This window comes from Microtus oregoni, unplaced genomic scaffold (assembly GCF_018167655.1).
Source record: "Microtus oregoni isolate MIOR12 unplaced genomic scaffold, Mior012 000012F_ref0000307, whole genome shotgun sequence".
Classification (NCBI taxonomy): Eukaryota; Metazoa; Chordata; class Mammalia; order Rodentia; family Cricetidae; genus Microtus; species Microtus oregoni.
In genome coordinates this window covers 47,766,327-47,782,798 of record NW_024543071.1, presented here as the reverse complement: position 1 = coordinate 47,782,798, position 16,472 = coordinate 47,766,327, and the positions used below count along the sequence as shown (strand labels likewise).

Here is a 16,472-nt window from a genome sequence, read left to right as displayed (position 1 = left end):
AGAACGTCCTCCACGGGCCATGACTGTGATGGACCACTACTGTATCCAGCCACGTTGTGACCAGAAGAAGTTGGCTTGTCCTGATGTCATGGACCCTGTCCTGCTGCCCAGGAGCCTGGTGGAGACAGACTCCCCACCAACATGCCATATTTCCCCCCTGCAGCTTTCCCCAGGCTCCGAGGAGGATGAGGCCCATGAGGGCTGCAGCCGAGAAAACCTGGGTCGCATCCAGTTCAGCGTTGGCTACAACTTCCAGGAGTCTACACTCACCGTGAAAGTCATGAAGGCCCAGGAGCTGCCGGCCAAGGATTTCAGTGGCACCAGTGACCCCTTTGTCAAGATCTACCTGCTCCCTGACAAGAAGCACAAACTGGAGACCAAGGTGAAGCGGAAGAACCTGAACCCACACTGGAACGAGACCTTCCTCTTTGAAGGTGAGGCTCCCAGCATGCCTCTTGCCCCCCCCCCCCACTAATCCCATCCCACACATGAGGCTACAGGCAAGAAACATGAACCAACCCATGCCTGGTACACGTGTACAAGCACACACAGACAGGTGTACATACATACATACAAGATGCATGCACACACTAATTCCATGCACACACAGGCCCGATTAACCCAATGCATTTTGCTTCTAGCTGAGACTAGTCCCAGGAGGTGAAAAATGTCAATATACAAGCCATAGACTGAGGAAAGAGATTGGTTCAGGCTAGAGTCCCAGCTTGTGGCATTCAGAGGTTTATTGCTCTGGAGCAACCATGTGAAGGGCCTTTATGCATCTAGTGGAAGTGCCAGAACATTCGGGGACTTTCTCCTTCATCCTCATCTTCCTCTCCATCGGCCCCTTGCTCTAGGCTGTCTAAGCTCAAATCTCGGCTTTCTCATTTACTAGCTGTGTGGCATTAAGCAAGATCCCACCCAACCTTTGGTGTCTTCGGCTATAAAAGAGGTAATAATTATAATTAAACAAATTAGTAACTTTTCAAAGCACCTAGAGCAGACCCTGATATCCAGAAGGCGCTGATATGGCTTGTTGAAGATATGGTTTGTTGCTGGCCTTTGATTCCTTCCCACCATGAGAGACGAGCAAGATCTTGGAGCCATTCCCTCTGGCTCCAAGAGGCATTGAGCTGAATGTGCCCCTTGCTCCCAAAACCACTCTTTATCTCTCATGTCTGAGGACACAGGGTGTGTAGTGACAGAACTGTCCACCCATCTGTGATATCAGGAAAGAGAACCTAGATGTAAAAGTTGGGATTTGGCTGGAGTAGGTATGGTGGGGGCTTGTGGGTTAGGTCCTGATGCAAGCAGAGCCAGGATTTCAAGGGATCAGGGGAAAGTCTGTAGGGATGGAGCCTGGGCACAGAGGAAAGAGTGGGTACCAGCTCACAGTGGGAAGTCACTGGGGCCACACTTTGAAAGGACTGGGCACCTTCTGGGTACACTGGAATGCTAAAAGGAGCAGGCTGTGGGATATTGTCTATTTTTAAAAAAATCAATCTGGCCACAGTGTTGAGAATGAACCATGGGAAGAAGCTTGGGAGCAGGAAGGGCAGTTTGGACGTTCTTGTGGCTGCTGGGAAGAGTTACTGGTAGTTTGAGTACCCAATATGGGATCTGTTTAGGGGGAGGAACAGATAGGTAGGCTTATGCCTAGGGAGGAAGTGAAGAAGAAAGCAGAGTCCCTGCAGCTGGTCTGTTCTCATGGGTACCTTTCTAGTTTCCCTGTCCCCAGTCTTCCTAGGTCAGGCAGAGCCACTTGCCCAGACTTGATCCAGAGAGCAAGGGGGCCACTGCCCAGACCAGCAATGGACATACAAGCAGTGAGCACATTAATGGCCATGGTCTTATTGATGCTCCTGGGACTGTCACGTAAACCATCTCAGCCTGTTCCCCCATCTGTTGGGTCACACGAGACAAAGTTTTTCTGGCACTTGAGAAAGTGCTACTGCAGTAAACTGCGGCCCCTTGGCCTAGGCCCTGACAGAGGACACAAGGCCTGCCTTCCTTCTCCCTCCCATTGCTCCCTTCCTTCCTTCCTCCCTCTCCCCACCCCTCCCTTCCCTCTATCCTAATTTCTTTTCTGGTTGCTGTAATAACCCTCCTCACCTTGCTTGTCTGCCCCTACCCAGGTTTTCCCTATGAGAAAGTGGTGCAGAGGGTCCTCTACCTCCAGGTCCTGGACTATGACCGTTTCAGCCGCAATGACCCCATTGGGGAGGTGTCCATCCCTCTCAACAAGGTGGACCTGACCCAGATGCAGACCTTCTGGAAGGATCTGAAGCCATGCAGCGATGGGAGTGTAAGCCCCCCTTCGTTCCTCTAACTGGAGCGGTGTGGTCAGGGCTGGCAGAGGATGCCGGTAGGACTCAGAGCGGAGAACTGATGGCAGCCCCCGGAGAACTTGCTCCAGAAGCTGGGGCAAATTATCTGAGCTGTGCAGTGAGCCTAGGGCTCTGCTCATGGAACTGGGAGCCCTGGGTAAGCACAGACCTGCTAGAGGAGAGAAGATAGCATAGCAGTGACAGGCAGAGGGACTGGCACTACCTAGGGCAGGGCAGAGGGACCTGCAGTTCTCCGACCACACCTTCCCTTCTAGTTCCTACACCTATCATCCCTGCAGGGAGATCAAAGGGAGCATCCCCCTCCCTGTGAACCAGCCTCACCCGTTCTCTTGCCCTACAGGGGAGCCGAGGGGAGCTGCTCTTGTCTCTCTGCTACAACCCCTCTGCCAACTCCATCATCGTGAACATCATCAAAGCTCGTAACCTCAAAGCCATGGACATCGGGGGCACATCAGGTGCTGAGCCTCATCACGACAGGGTGGGCAGGGGATGCGGAGGGCTTCCTGGCACATGAGGGTCACTTTGGATATGAAGGATATAAGTGTTTGGGGGCCCCAACCCTGGCCTCGACCAGTCCCAGCTCCTCTGACTAGACCTGTGAGAACTCTTTGGACACACTCGGGATCGGTTGTCATCTTGGCAACCAGGCATCCCTGAATCAGGAAGAAAGGCAACATTGTGGTGGGGAGACCCCATTCTATCTCCAAGTACCACTTGCATGTGACCTTGGACAGACTCGGTGGAGTGTTAGCATAAGAACATTAGGGCAGTGTCCAGGGTCCTTTTACCTGCTGATTATCCCTAATCTCTCTCGTTCTTGCACTGGTCTGGCCTTGTCACCCTCTTAGAAAGCATGTAGCCAGCTCCCGCTTAAGTTTCTGCACCTAGAAAGGCATGGAAATCCTCGAGTCCTCCTGACACCACACTCTGCCCCTCTGACCTTTCCTTTACCGCCCCCCAGACCCTTACGTGAAGGTGTGGCTGATGTATAAAGACAAGCGGGTAGAGAAAAAGAAGACAGTAACAAAGAAGAGGAATCTGAACCCCATCTTCAATGAGTCTTTCGCCTTCGACATTCCCACGGAGAAGCTGAGGGAGACCACCATCATTATCACTGTCATGGATAAAGACAAACTCAGCCGCAATGATGTCATTGGCAAGGTAGGACTGGATGGGATGCATAGCCAGGTGCACGAGGGTTTGTCCTTAAAAGGCAGCAGGGGCCAAGGATAAGCAGAGGCCTGGATACCAGGAAAGAGCCAGTCAGACAGGGAAAGAAGGAATGGGAAAATGCCTTGAGTTCCCCAAAGGTTTTCTGGGTGGGCTCTCAGACTGGTTCAACCTTGCTCATGGGACGAGCTGGGTGGGGCTGTGGCAGAGCCCTAGCCAGAAACCAAAGACCTGACTTCAGCTCCTAGTAGGTTTGCACTCCAGTGTGGCCTGGAGTAAGTCCCTTGTCCTCTCTGAGCTTCTATGTGCTTGTCTGAAAAATGCAGCAATGCCAGCTCTCCAGAGCTCCCCAAAGGCAGGTAAGAGTTACCTGAGATAGATAGGGACTCTGGATGAAGGTGGCTTTTTTTCCTCCCAAGACAAAGTTTCTCTGTGTAACCCTGGATCTCACTCTGTAGACCAGGCTGGCCTCAAACTCACAGAGATCCGCCTGCCTCTGCCTCCCGAGTGCTGAGATTAAAGGTGTGCACCACCACCGCCCAGCAAAAGTGACCTCTAATTGCATGTTGAGCAAGAAGCCAGACCCAGAGCTGATTTGAATTTTTCGGCAACACAGTTCTGCAACATAATCCCTCCAGTTTTCCACTTTGAAAGCATGTTTCTGTGTTTATGATTCAGTGTTGGGAGTGTGGGCACAAAAGTCTGCCTGGTTCTGGTTTTGTTGCTGTTCATTTGTTTGTTTTGTGGCCTTTGGAATGGAATCCAGTTATACAGTGCCCCTGATCTATACCTATGGCCCTGAAACTCCCCCTTAGCAGCTGTCACCTCTTTGAGCCTCATTTTCTCTGCTCAACATGAGAGCAGGGAAGTCCTAGCTACACGGTTTAGTGGGAGCATTTGATAAGGGTGTAGCGAGATGCTCAGCCTTGCACTTGGAGCACATGTATAGCTTCAGTTGTAATAGAAGTTAGCTTGGAAATGTCCCTACCCATGGTACATGTGGTCACCTATTCAGTAACAAAGGTTTACTTTCCTATGTTTTGTTTTGGTCATTTGTTTTGTTTTGAGACAGTTTCCCAATATATCCCTGGCAGATATGGAACTCACTGTGTAGACCAGGCTGGTCTTGAACTCAAGGACTTCACCTGTCTCTGCCTCCCTAGTGCGGGGATTAAAGCCTTGTGCCACCATGCTCAGGCTGGCCTCAGACTCATTATATTGCTGAGTTTCTGACCCTGCTTCTTCTACCTCCCAAACACTGGGATTATAGGCAAGTGCCGCGGTACCTGCTCTGTGCAGTGCAGAGGATTGAATCCGGGGCTTCGTGTGTGCTGGGCAAGAGCTCTACTGACTGAGCCCTGGCCAAGTCTCAGAAGTTTGCCCAGGAATAGTGTGGGGAACCAGTGGTCAGAGAAGAGGGAAGGAGGGAGTGGAAAACACAGGTCCCTGGGGATATGACTGTCTTGGCTACCTCTCCATGGCTGTGAAAAAGCACCATGACCAAGGGAACTTATGGTTAATGAAATATAAAATAATAACTTAGGCATTTAATAGTTTCAGAGGCTGAATCCATGACCATCATGGCAGGGAGCATGGCAGCAGACAGGGATGGCACCAGTGCAGGAGCTGAGAGCTCACATCTGACCCATAAGGCAGAGAGAGCTAACTGGGAATGGAATGGACTTCTGAGCCCACCCCAGTGACACACCTCCTCCAGCAAGGCCACACCTCCTAGTCCTCCCCAAACAGTTCTACCAACTAAGGACCAAACATTAAATAAAATGAGCCTATGGGGGCTATTCTCATTCAAACCCCACAATGGCCATGTTTGGAGAAGATTGGCCTGGCTTCTGCAGGGAGTGGGCCAATCTGGAGACATCCCACAGACGATGGAAGGGAGGACCCAGCTGTTGGGAAGAGGAAAGCATCTAGCCTTGGTAGGAAGAAAGCTGGCCCTGGGAGTATCACTCTGTTGACCTGTGGGTACATGTACCACAGCTAGAGTGTATGCTTAGTGCAGAGCCCGCTGAGTCTTCAGAGGCCTCTCTAGCCCCTAACATAGCCCAGTCTCGTAGAATTCAGTATTCCTTGGGGATTACTTTTAACTTAGCTCCTTTAATAGACCTACCTTTGGTGGGCCACACCAAGTCAAAAGTGGTTTTGTTCTTGCTTTGGCCTGGGCTGGTTTGGAAAGCCAAGGAAGGACGTTCTGAGTCACAGCCTCAGCTCAGCTCCTAGAGGCTGGGGTTCTGCCCTTGCTCCAGGCTCCGGTGTCATGCTAGGCTGAAGTTGCAAATGCAAGCAGGGGCCCAGGAGCTCTTGTCTGTGGCCTTGTGGTGGTGGTGGTGGTGAGGGGGTAGTGAAGAGGAGTCGTCTCTCTGAAGAGTAAGCCTCAGAGACGGGACTGACTGAGAACTCAGTCACATGAGGGCAGATGCATGCCATCTCCAGTGTCTATAAGGCAGGCCCTACTATCAACAAACTATACAGAGGGGCCTGAGGCTGGCAGGATATTCTGCCCCGTGCATTTTTGTTTAAGTGGTTTTATTGTTTGTTTTTGACAGGGACTTACTTTGTAGCCCAGGCTGGCCTCAAACTCACTAAGTACCTCCAGGCTAGCCTCATACTCATAGTAATCCTCCTGCCTCAGTGTGAGGTTTTTAGGTATGAGACACTAAACCTGGTGAATAATTTTAAGTTGACAGAAAAGTAACAAAGACAACATGGAGTACCCATATCCCTTTCGCCCAGTGTCCTCAATTGTCAGCCCCTCACACTGCATCCGTCACAGCTTGAGCTGATGTGGGACCTCTCTGTGACCCCTCCAGACTTCCTTTGCCTTTGGCCAGTTCTTCCACTAATGCCCCATCTCTGAGGATCCAGTACTAGCTAGCACATTGTACTCCATTGTCCAGGCCCCCTGCCCAGGTTCTTTGACCTGTGACAGTTTCTCACCTTCTAAGGTGTCATCTTGATGGCCTTTAGGGACCCTGGCAGAGATCCTGCAGCACTATCGACCTTTCCCGTCAGTGTCCAGGCCTGGCTCAGCTGAACACACTTGTGTGTGTGTGGGGGGGGGGGGGGTGGTTCTGGGTTAGCCATGCAATGTATGGAGTCCTGACATTAGCCTGAGCAGGATTGGTCGTCCAGATCCCTGAAGACCTGCCTTACGCTATTTTGAACATTTAAACTCCAGCTGAAGAAGTTAAGACTCTTAACTCTGTACCTTAGTTTCCCCATCTGAAAACTTGGGCTAATCACATGGTCTCTCACACGTCAGGTTTGTAAAGATACATCAACCTCTGGATGTCAAGTCCCTAGGACAAAGCCTTGGGGTGGGTGGCAGCAGGAAATACCAGGAGATGGGAGAGAGAAACAACGTGCCCCCTCCTAGGGCAGGGAAGGTCACCCAAGTCAACTGCCTGTGTCCTGACCTTCACCGCAAAACAGGTTGCAATCTGATGTCAAAGGGCCAGGCATGCTCAGGCCCCTGAGGGGTAGCGCAGGCAGGAAACTAGGTCAGGCTGGCAAGGAGAGAAAGGGGCAGCCTCTGCGGGACAGGCTGTTACTGTGGGACAGGGCCCAAGCCTCAGAGCCTGCCATAATGGATCCTCTCTTCCTCCCCAGATCTACCTGTCATGGAAAAGCGGCCCAGGTGAAGTCAAGCACTGGAAGGACATGATCGCTCGCCCCCGGCAGCCTGTGGCACAGTGGCACCAGCTGAAAGCCTGAGTGGGGCTGAAGGAGCCCCAAGGGCCAAGGCCTGGGTTCCCATCATGCCCCCGCCTCTTTATGCACAATGCCCAGCCTGGACCCCTGCCATGGGTGAGGGGAGAACCCTGAAGGCTCAGCCAGGGAGGGGTACCGGAACTCTACTGGGCCCCATTTCTAGGAAGTACCAGCCCCACCTCCACAAGTCCAGCTTGGGGGTGGGAGCTCTGGGAGCCATTTCCCTGCTTTGCCTCTTTCTTTCCTGATTTGCTGATACTAAAGAAGTGGGGGAAAGCTCAAGAGCCAGAGAGGCCCTCCCTCCAGAGGCCGCCAGGTGGGCGCAGCCCTCCGTTTTCTTTAAGGCAGTGCCTGGAGTGGAGAGAAGCCACCCCTTCCCTAGTCCCCCTTTTTGGGGCCCAAGAGAGGAAGGCCGAGGCGTTTGGCCATGGCCTGGTCTTCAGGCCCATCCCCAGCTTCAGGTGCCGGCTGGGCCCTGGATGCTGAGGATAGTATATAGCCTGTGCTCTGGGGTCCTGGAGACATGGCCCTGTGTATTTGTGTTGTGTCTACTGTGTGCGTGCGTGCGTGCGTGCGTGTGTGTGTGTGTGTGTGTGCACGCCCACACAGTGCACACATGTGCACGTGTAAGCTCGTGCACACACGTGTGAAGGGGGTGCTCACTCCCTGTCCCCCGGGACCAGCAGTGCTGACTAGCTATGGAGAGTAGCGGAGTTCTGTGACGAGAGGATGAGGTAGGGCTGGGTCAGGTAGAGGTTAATGCCGCAAGGGCGCTAGAAGAGGAAGGGTATGGAAAGCTGAGTAGGAGCCGTCAGGACCACTTTGCCTGTCTCTGTAGCCCCCACCCCCATAATTCCCCAGTAGCAACTCCCCTGTAATGTCACTCCTTGGGTCTGGGCTCTTGCTTTGTAAGCACCTACTCATCCTGTGCATGGCATTCCACCAGGGCACCACTCCCACCCTTATCAGGCATCCCTAACCCCTTACCCAGGGGCAGCCCACCTTCCCAGCCAAGTGGGCATCTGCCCCACACTCTCTGGCTTGGCTACAGTCCCTCAGCCCCACTCCTTACCCCAATACTGCCAATTCCTTTCATTGTCTGATCTACCCCTAACCTCCGGGCTGACTTGACACATTCCCTCACCCTCCCTTATTCCCCACCGCCACCCCCAGAGCAGTAGCTCTTTCTGCCCTGCCCCCACCTTGCAAACAGAGGAAGCCGGGAACATTCCAGGAGTCTGAGGTTGCCATACCCAAAGAAGCCGCCGTCTCTCCTTGCATCCTCTGCTGAGGAAAACTGGCTTCCCCTTAGAAACAGCAGACTCCAGGATGTTCCCTCTTAAGTCCCACCATCCCTCTACGCTGTTTTAGAGAAGACCCACTGTGACAGAGCCTCAAAACCTGTTCAGAGACTGGAACCGGACATACCCAGAACCTACCACCAGGTGGCACCAGACCACCACATCTGTGGTAACAGTTGGGGACCACAGTTCTACCCTGGCTGGCAAACCTGCCACCCCAGGAACAGAAGAGGCTCTGTCCTGGATCTACACACCTAGAGCACAGTGGAAGCATAGATATTTGGGCACATTTTCCTTTAGTGGGGTTCCCCTTACGCTCAGCTTCCTGCTCTTGGCAGTGAGGTCTCCTTTTTATCCATAGCAAAGTATTCTTAAATTGAATTTCACACCCCGTCCCCTGGTACCTGGAGGAATCTCTTATGTTTTAAGTGAATCATTTGTAGGCTTAGGCTGGAGAATTCTATTGTGAAACAAATAGCTCCCCATTTTGCTTGTAAATCTAAATGTTTCTATACTGCGACTTTTGCTTTAAGTGGGATCTGCCCCAGCAGCCTTGCCCAGCTGGGACCCCAAAAAGGGACCCCAGAGGCTGTGTGGAAATAGGAGAGGGTACTTTCAAGAGTCTGGAAGTGAGAGAGAAATTGCTGCTATCCTTTACTCCACCTGCCTCAGTTCCCTGAGCATTCCCACAGGACCATCTGAGGGGCCCAATCAACTTCCCGCCAACGAGAGTAAGAATGGCAGGGTTTATGGGAGACACGCTCTTGCATTTCTTAGCCAATCAGCTCAGAGAGCATCACCTACAGAGCTGGTTCCCCTGAGACCTAGGGATGCTGGTGACCCAACCTGGAATTCCTCAGCCCCCACATGTAGCTGGAGTGAGGGATACCGGCAAGAGGTCCCCAAAAGGTGCACTCAGCAGAGTGGGTTTGCACAAGAGGCAGTGGCCGAGAAGGAGTCTGGGTATGGGACAGTTAGGGCAATTGGGGAGCCGGGGAAGGGGGGAACCTGAGGGTGGGGAGGGCACCAGAGCTCTGCTACCACCCTCCTAGGGTCTTGGGCAAGTCACCCACACTCCCTGGGCCTCAGTTTCTCCATCTGTAAAATGATGGTAATAATACTTCACCTACCTCATGGGGGAGGTTGTGAGGCCACTATCACCTGACCCGGGGGATCGAGGCAGGAAGGCTCTGAAGGTGCTACCCAGAGCCAAGTTGTCCCTGACACCTGAAAGCAAGGCCCACCTGCCCATCCACCCTACCCCACAGAGCCTCGAGGGACCACCAGAGCCAATCTGTCTCTTCACTGTGTCCCAAGCCCCTTTATGAGTGTCACCTGACATCTTGTGGGCACCCTAGACTTAGCTGTTATGTCGTTTAGGTATCTTTTCTTGTGACCATCTTCTCCATGTAACTGCTATACAAATTCCACCTGCCCCAGCACACCCCTCCACCTGCCCTCCAGCACCAGAGGCCAGGGAAGGGACAAAGGAAAACAGCCACAAAAAAATAAAAATTAAAAAAAAAATTTAAAAAGCCAAGGGGATTCCCAGCTCAGCTGGGCCCCCGGGGTGGGAACAGGTGGCAACTGTTTGTATTGTGTTTGAGTCCTTGAGCGCAAGTGTTTTATAAAAAATAAAACAAAAATCCACTATCACAAAAAAAAGAAAAATTACAGCAAAGAGAATTGAAGAAAAAAAAAGGGAAAAAGAACCATACAAAATTTTCCACCATATGCACCCTCTAAGCCAGCAAAATCTTCCTCTTTGCAAATCATATTTTTGTGGGAATGGGCCCTGCTTTTTGTGGCAAGGCCTGTTCTGATAAATAAAGAATCGTGAAAAAGTAGGGCCTTGGCTATTTCCTCTGTGGGTTCCAGCCCTCTCTTCCCCCAAGGGAAGCAGAAGCTGGGAGTGGGGAGAATGGGGAGCCTGGGGGTATCTCCATTCAGTTTGTCACCTCTGGGACTTGATTTTTCATTAATGGCTTGGGCCTGCCTGAGCTTCCAGCCCACCCTCAGATCTAGACTGTCATCTCCACACTCACCAGGGAGCATTGCATGTCCTAGGTGAGGCCTAAGTCATGCTTAGATGTAGTCAGCTCTCCTATAGATCTACAGGGCCTCTTTTGGAGCTCACCTAGCTGGGCACACACTCCCTCTCTTCCCAGAGGACCCTTAATACCATCCCAGGTAGGCAGAAAAAGCAATGGTGGGACCCCAACTACCACCTCACCGTCACCTGCTCAGCTGCTATGACTTGGGGACAATGTCTCCTTCCAGGTCGGGGGGCAGGGGTGGAAACATAGGCTGAGATCTAGGTTGGCCTGCTGCACCTGTGGCCTTTCTCTGACTTGTTGTCTAGGCTGATTCTCTATGGTTGGAAGAAAACCTCTCCAATCTAAAGAGCCCTATTGGCAAGTTCCAAGCTGAGGGCCTGTGAGATTGGACTCCAGTGCCCTTTTGTCTGTGGTTCTGGCAAGCCATGTCTTTTGCTGGGCCCTCGGTGTCCGCTATTCACAAAGAAGCAATAATTTCCTAGCCACTCCCTGCTTGGTCCAGGGCAGCTGGCCTGCCAGTTCTCAGGGTACTGCAGAAGGAAAACTATATCTGCTTCAGATAGACACTAAGGGGAGCCCATATCTCCATGGGCCCTGCCCCACTCTGGAGTGAAAAGGGGCACAGACCCTTTGTTCTCCCATATCTGGGTCCAGCAGCTGCCTCCTCTGTCTGTACTAAGTACCCCCATTCTGAAGCTTTCCCACCCTTGCCTTTCTGGCCTGTCAACTTCCTACACTATGGTTCAAACATCCCTTTTAAAAGGTGTGTGCTGCTGGGACGTGGCTCAGGTACAGCGCTTGCCTGATGTGCAAAGGCATACGAAAGGGGATAAAAAGCAGACGTTTTTGGCTTCTATTCCAGAGGTTGAAGGGAGTCCTGGGGTCAGGTAAGTAGCTTCAGGGGCACCCTAAACCAGCCTGGGTTTGGGTTAGCTTTTCTTTGGGAAAGTAAATCCAGGAAACAACTTTAGCAGAGGCAGTTCAGCAAGCAGAGGTGTCAGACCCTAGCCGCCGGCACAGGGCCTCTGAACTTCTCCGGCTCGCCTGCTCTGCCTGCTCTGAGCTACCCATTCATCCCTTCATGTGCCTGAGACCACTTTTCTCCTGCAAGTCCCCCCCAAATACACTGCTTCCAAAGGTCTCACTGGCCTCTCTGAATTCTGGGCTCTCCTCTCCCTCTCTGAGAAAGACAGCCCAAAGGACAATCTGAACATGCTTGACGCCCTATCCTGAGCCACCGCCATCTGTTTCTTGTGAAGTCATCCACTCCCCGTGTCTGAGTCCTGTGTATGTGTCTGTATGTGCACATGTGTGCGAGTGTGGTGTCTCTTAGATTGTGAGCCCTTGGGCAGCGTTCCCTGTCTGAATACACGTCCTGTGAGGCACGTCTGGCTGTGGTAATAAATGTCCATCTTCAGAGTCACAGTGCCCCGATGTCTTGAGGAAGCTTTGGGAAAGATGTCAAAGAAAGCCAGTGTGGCTGCATGGAAGGAGGGGAAGGGCTTTCGGGGAGGGTCTCCAGTTCCCAGTCATCCCATTTCCCCCTTTTACCAATCTCTTGCAGGAACAGTAACAAAGCTAGGAAAGAACTCTGCTAAGATCCCAGTATCTGCTACCCTGTCTGCCAGTAAAGAGGTCAGCTGGTCCGCAGGCTTGGGAACCAGTCTGGAGACTTGAGGGTCAGAGGGGAGGAGACAGGCTATAATTCTCCTCCATCTCGCTTGCCAACTTGCCTGCCAGCCAAGGATGGGGTGCTCTCTCATAGCCTTAACTGAGCACTGGGTAGCGGAGTCCACAAATAGGCCAATGGGCGGGTCACAAACTCCTCAGCTTGTTTCTTGCCCTGCGCCTCCTCTACCCTACTCATGTTCCCTTGGCCTCTCCTCCTGCACTCTTGGCCTCTGTCCCAACCTGACACACACCCAACTCCTTAGAGCCTCCATGTCCCCTCCCGATGTGTCCCACCTTTAACTGCCCTGAGACTGTGGGGACCACAGATGAGGCTGTAAATGTCACACATCTCTTCCTTCTTCCCAGGGGCCAAGTAAGGGTGGCAATGATGTTGGTACCCCTCACACAGTGCTTTCTCCACCACCAAGGGAAGTAGTATCCGGGGAACTGGCAACAGACCTTCCTTCCCCAAGTGCCCTCATTTCCTCAGAGAGCTTCCTAACAGTGCTGGCAGACATCCGCAGGAACTCTAACCAAACTTTCCAGAAGACACGGAATGTGCTTCCATCAGCTTCCGTAGCTCCCACTTGGTCGGTAAACAGCTATAGATAAGGATGCCAAGCTGGACAAAGGAAAAAATGGGGCGGGAGAGGGATCTGAACGCCTCAGGATGGCCCAGGGGAGTCCATTGTAGGGTACTCTCCAGACCATCTGGCCTCAGGTGAGCCAGGGAAGGGGAGCAGAAACATCAGAAAGGAAGGAAACCTTGACCTGGAGTTCCACACAAAGGGATGGTGAATAAACGACGTGAAGAGTCTTAGGTTGGAGAATTGGACAGATGGAGAAACTGAGGCTCGGGGGACTAAGATCAAGACTTAATCAGGATCACTCAACCAACAGCTGAACTAGGAGGGGGCCAGACCTGGTCCACAGGGGTTTCCCTGTACCGGACAAGTTCTGGGTCAGGGGGTCAGGGGGTCAGTCCCTGGTGGGCTGGAGTGCTTGCCAAACCCATCTGTTAACCTCACCTCCCAAATCCTTACTGCTAAGTCACCAGACCCCAAGAAGGCCCAGGGCCCTGATAGCATCTCAACAAAGACAAAGCCTACAGTTGGGTCCCGCACTCTTACCCTTTGTAAAAGCAGCAGCTCCCAAACTCCCCGCCTTCTCCCCCTTTCTATCCACAGTCTTATCTCACTCCAGATCCACGCCCAGCCTCCTCCTTACCCAGAGCCCAGCTACTGGACTGAGCCTGACCGTTTGGCCTCATATGACATCAGCCCTCATTGCCATGGTGATAGAGGCCAAAACTGAGGGAACTTAGGCTGAGAAAGGCAAAGGAGAACGGAGCAAGCACAGTCACAGAGCGAGTGGGAGGGGCCGGTACTGGTGCGATTCCAGCTGGTGGGAGAACCAGAACCAGAACCTGAGAACTAAGCTGCAGATGACCCCCACGGCACAACCTAGGGTAGGGTTGTGAGCCAGAATGGGGAAGGCGACACCCAAAGATGCCAGGAGACCAGCTTCAGGGAGCCAACACCATTTCTTTCTGCAGCCCGCACTTGTTCCCCAGTCAGGAAGGACACAACAGTTGGCCAGGGTCATTCTGACACAGAGTCGGGGCACAAGGGTGGGGGAGGTGCACCCACAGCAGTGGAACTTGGTGCTCCCAGACTTATAAATAAATAGACATGTGGGAAACGCACATTCTTTCTCCAAGAAATATAATTTATGTTTGCAATCAGGTTTTTTTTTTTCTTCCTAAAGAAAACACTACCTTCTGGGGCTCCAACCCCTGACAGTGTCCCTGAGTGTCCTCTGGCCCCTTCCTCCTGTTATTGCTTGGATCTGACCCTGGGAATTGCAAAGCCTGTCTCCTCACCCCCTCGGAGGCTGTCCCTGGTGACGGAGTAGAGGCACATAGTGCCCGTCCAGTGCCCCATGCCGTGCCAGCCACCCTGGCTGTGCCCATGTAAGGAAATGGAGAGTGGGAGCAGTAGCGAGGCCCAAGCAGCCTCCTAGAGAGCAGAGCCCTCTCTTCGGGGCAGGAGCCCTAGAGGCACAGTGGCTTCTTTTCAAACTTGACATCTGAGGGCACAGATTGTAAGAGAGAGAAGATCTCTTTGCCCAGCAATCTCTCAGCACATGATCGGCGAAGAGATCAGAAGCAAAGGTGGAGTGGAGACCCTGTCTTCTGTGCTCCGTACAGATATCGGGGACCTGGTGGAGAGCCGAGGGAAGCTAAGGTGTGTCCTGCTTCTGTCCTGGACAGTCCCTATGCCCTACCTGTGGCCAGAACCTCCCCCCTTCCACACACACACACACACACACACACACACACAGAGGGCAAGTTTTGCCTCCATACAATTCACCACAGAGGTAATGACTCCAGCAACAGCTAGAGTAGGCCTAGGCGATCCGAACCCCAGATGAAAGTGATAGGCACCCTGGGCATCCAGTGTCAGAGTGGGGATGACTCTGTGGATAGTGGTGACCTGGTTCCAGGTGAGAACCCGCTCATCTGTTGTACCATCAGTGACTCTATCCCAGACTTCTTGGTCTGAAAATTGCCCAGAGGTCCGCCCGGGGAGTCTTTCTTACTACCCAGAAGTCTCTGAAGATAGCCTAAGGCCTTTGCCAGGTAGCTCACTCAGTGCCACTCCTTCACTGCCCCAAGAGGCCCAGCGGCACCCTATATCCAGACAGCCACGGCTTCCTAGAGCCCCTCCTGCCAGAGTGGCCAAGCCCATCACTCAAGGCAGAGGTTCAAGTGCCCAATCCTGGAGGGGCTTCCAAGGCTTGGAGATTGTCCCTGGCGGGCCCCAGGGCCCTGGGTCCTGCGCCTCCTATGAGCAGGTCTTCTTCCTCCTCATCCTCAAAGGCCCGGACTGGCCGCCGGGATGGCGGCCGAGGAATGGGCTCGTCTCGCTCAGCCATGCGCTCGACGGCGCCCTCGCCAACTAAGAAGACGGTGTCTGCCACACGCGGGGGTCCAGTGACCGGGTTGTGGTCGTAGGAGAAAACTCGCAGTGCGCGCAGCGGGTGCAGGTCTGGGAAGCCTCCCAGGCGGTTGCGGTCGAGGTCCAGGATGTGCAGCCGGCCCATGCGCAGCAGCGCGGGCGGGAACTCTTCGAAGCGGTTGCCGTAGAGCCAGAGGCCACGCAAGCCCGTCATGCGCGGCAGCTCCGCGGGCAGCGCGCGCAGCCGGTTGTCACCCATCTGCAGCGATTGCAGCGCCACCAGGCGCAACAGCGGCCGCGGGAAGCGCCGCAGGAAGTTGCCTTCGATCCACAGGCAGCGCAGGCTCTGCAGCTGCGCAAAGTCGGGTGGCAGCGCCAGCAGCCGATTGCCGCCCAGGTAGAGACGCGTGAGGCGCGGCAGGCGACAGAGGCCGTCGGGCAGGCGCTCCAGCTTGTTGAAGTCGAGCGCCAGGATGCGCAACTCGCGCAGTTCCTCGATCTCCTCGGGCAGCTCGCGCAGCCCCGTGCCGCTAACATACAGCTTCTGCAAGCGGCTCAGCGCGCACACGGCGCTAGGCAGCCGCCGCAGCCGCCGCCCGCTCAGCTCCAGCTGCTGCTCGCCGCTGCGCAGCTGCTCCTCGGCGTCCGACGGCAGCTCGTCCGGCGTGGACTCCGCGATACCCATGGTCACGGGCCCCAGCCCGGGCCGCCGCTGCCACCACCCGGCATCGCCCCACCCCGGCCGCCCCGACGGGGCCTGGGCTGCTCCGGCCTCGGGGGCCCCCCGCCCCGGCCTGCCTGTGTGCCGGGAGGGGGGCCGTGCCGGGAGGAGGCGCCCGCCTGGGCCCCGCCGCCCGGCACAGCGTTCGGCCGCCCGCCTTCTGGCCTCCCCCGCTGCCTCCGCCGGAGGCCGACTGGCTCGAGTTCGAGCTGACTCGCAGCTTAGCGACCCGTCGCCTTGGCAACCCCCGACGCGCGTGCGGCTGCCAATGAGGCAGAGAGTGGGCGGGGTGGGGCGTGGCCAAGGCGGCCCGCGGGAATGGGGTCCAGAAACTGAAGCGGATCCCCGGCTAGTTAACCCCGCCGGGAGCTAGCCCGAGCCAAAGGCAGTCGCTGAGCGCAAACTTAGCACACAACCGGTTAGCGCTGAGCCCCGACGTCCTACGCTGTCTACACCTGCCTCAGCGTGCCACTTGATATAGTGTGTGTGCTTCAAGGCGAGTGGACCCAGGAGGA

The 16,472-nt window shown here is 54.2% G+C and overlaps 2 protein-coding genes across 9 annotated transcripts in view; one reads left to right on the top strand and one right to left on the bottom strand.

Annotated features, from left to right (window-relative positions):
- Window positions 1-10,395, top strand: part of Syt7 (synaptotagmin 7) — a 59,063-nt gene extending 48,668 nt beyond the window's left edge. For all 8 annotated transcript variants that reach the window (XM_041661905.1, XM_041661907.1, XM_041661909.1 and 5 more), the window contains 5 exons: window positions 164-434; window positions 2,136-2,305; window positions 2,689-2,803; window positions 3,310-3,509; window positions 7,146-10,395. In XM_041661905.1, coding sequence (XP_041517839.1) covers window positions 164-434; window positions 2,136-2,305; window positions 2,689-2,803; window positions 3,310-3,509; window positions 7,146-7,250 — 861 coding nt within the window. In that variant the 3' untranslated portion in view covers window positions 7,251-10,395. The remainder of the gene's footprint in view (window positions 1-163; window positions 435-2,135; window positions 2,306-2,688; window positions 2,804-3,309; window positions 3,510-7,145) is intronic.
- Window positions 10,396-13,992: 3,597 nt separating this feature from the next.
- On the bottom strand, window positions 13,993-16,165 carry Lrrc10b (leucine rich repeat containing 10B). Its single transcript, XM_041660758.1, has one exon. The coding sequence runs from the start codon at window positions 15,919-15,921 to the stop codon at window positions 15,043-15,045; it is 879 nt and encodes a 292-aa protein (XP_041516692.1). The 5' UTR covers window positions 15,922-16,165; the 3' UTR covers window positions 13,993-15,042.
- Between the last annotated feature and the right edge of the window lie 307 nt (window positions 16,166-16,472).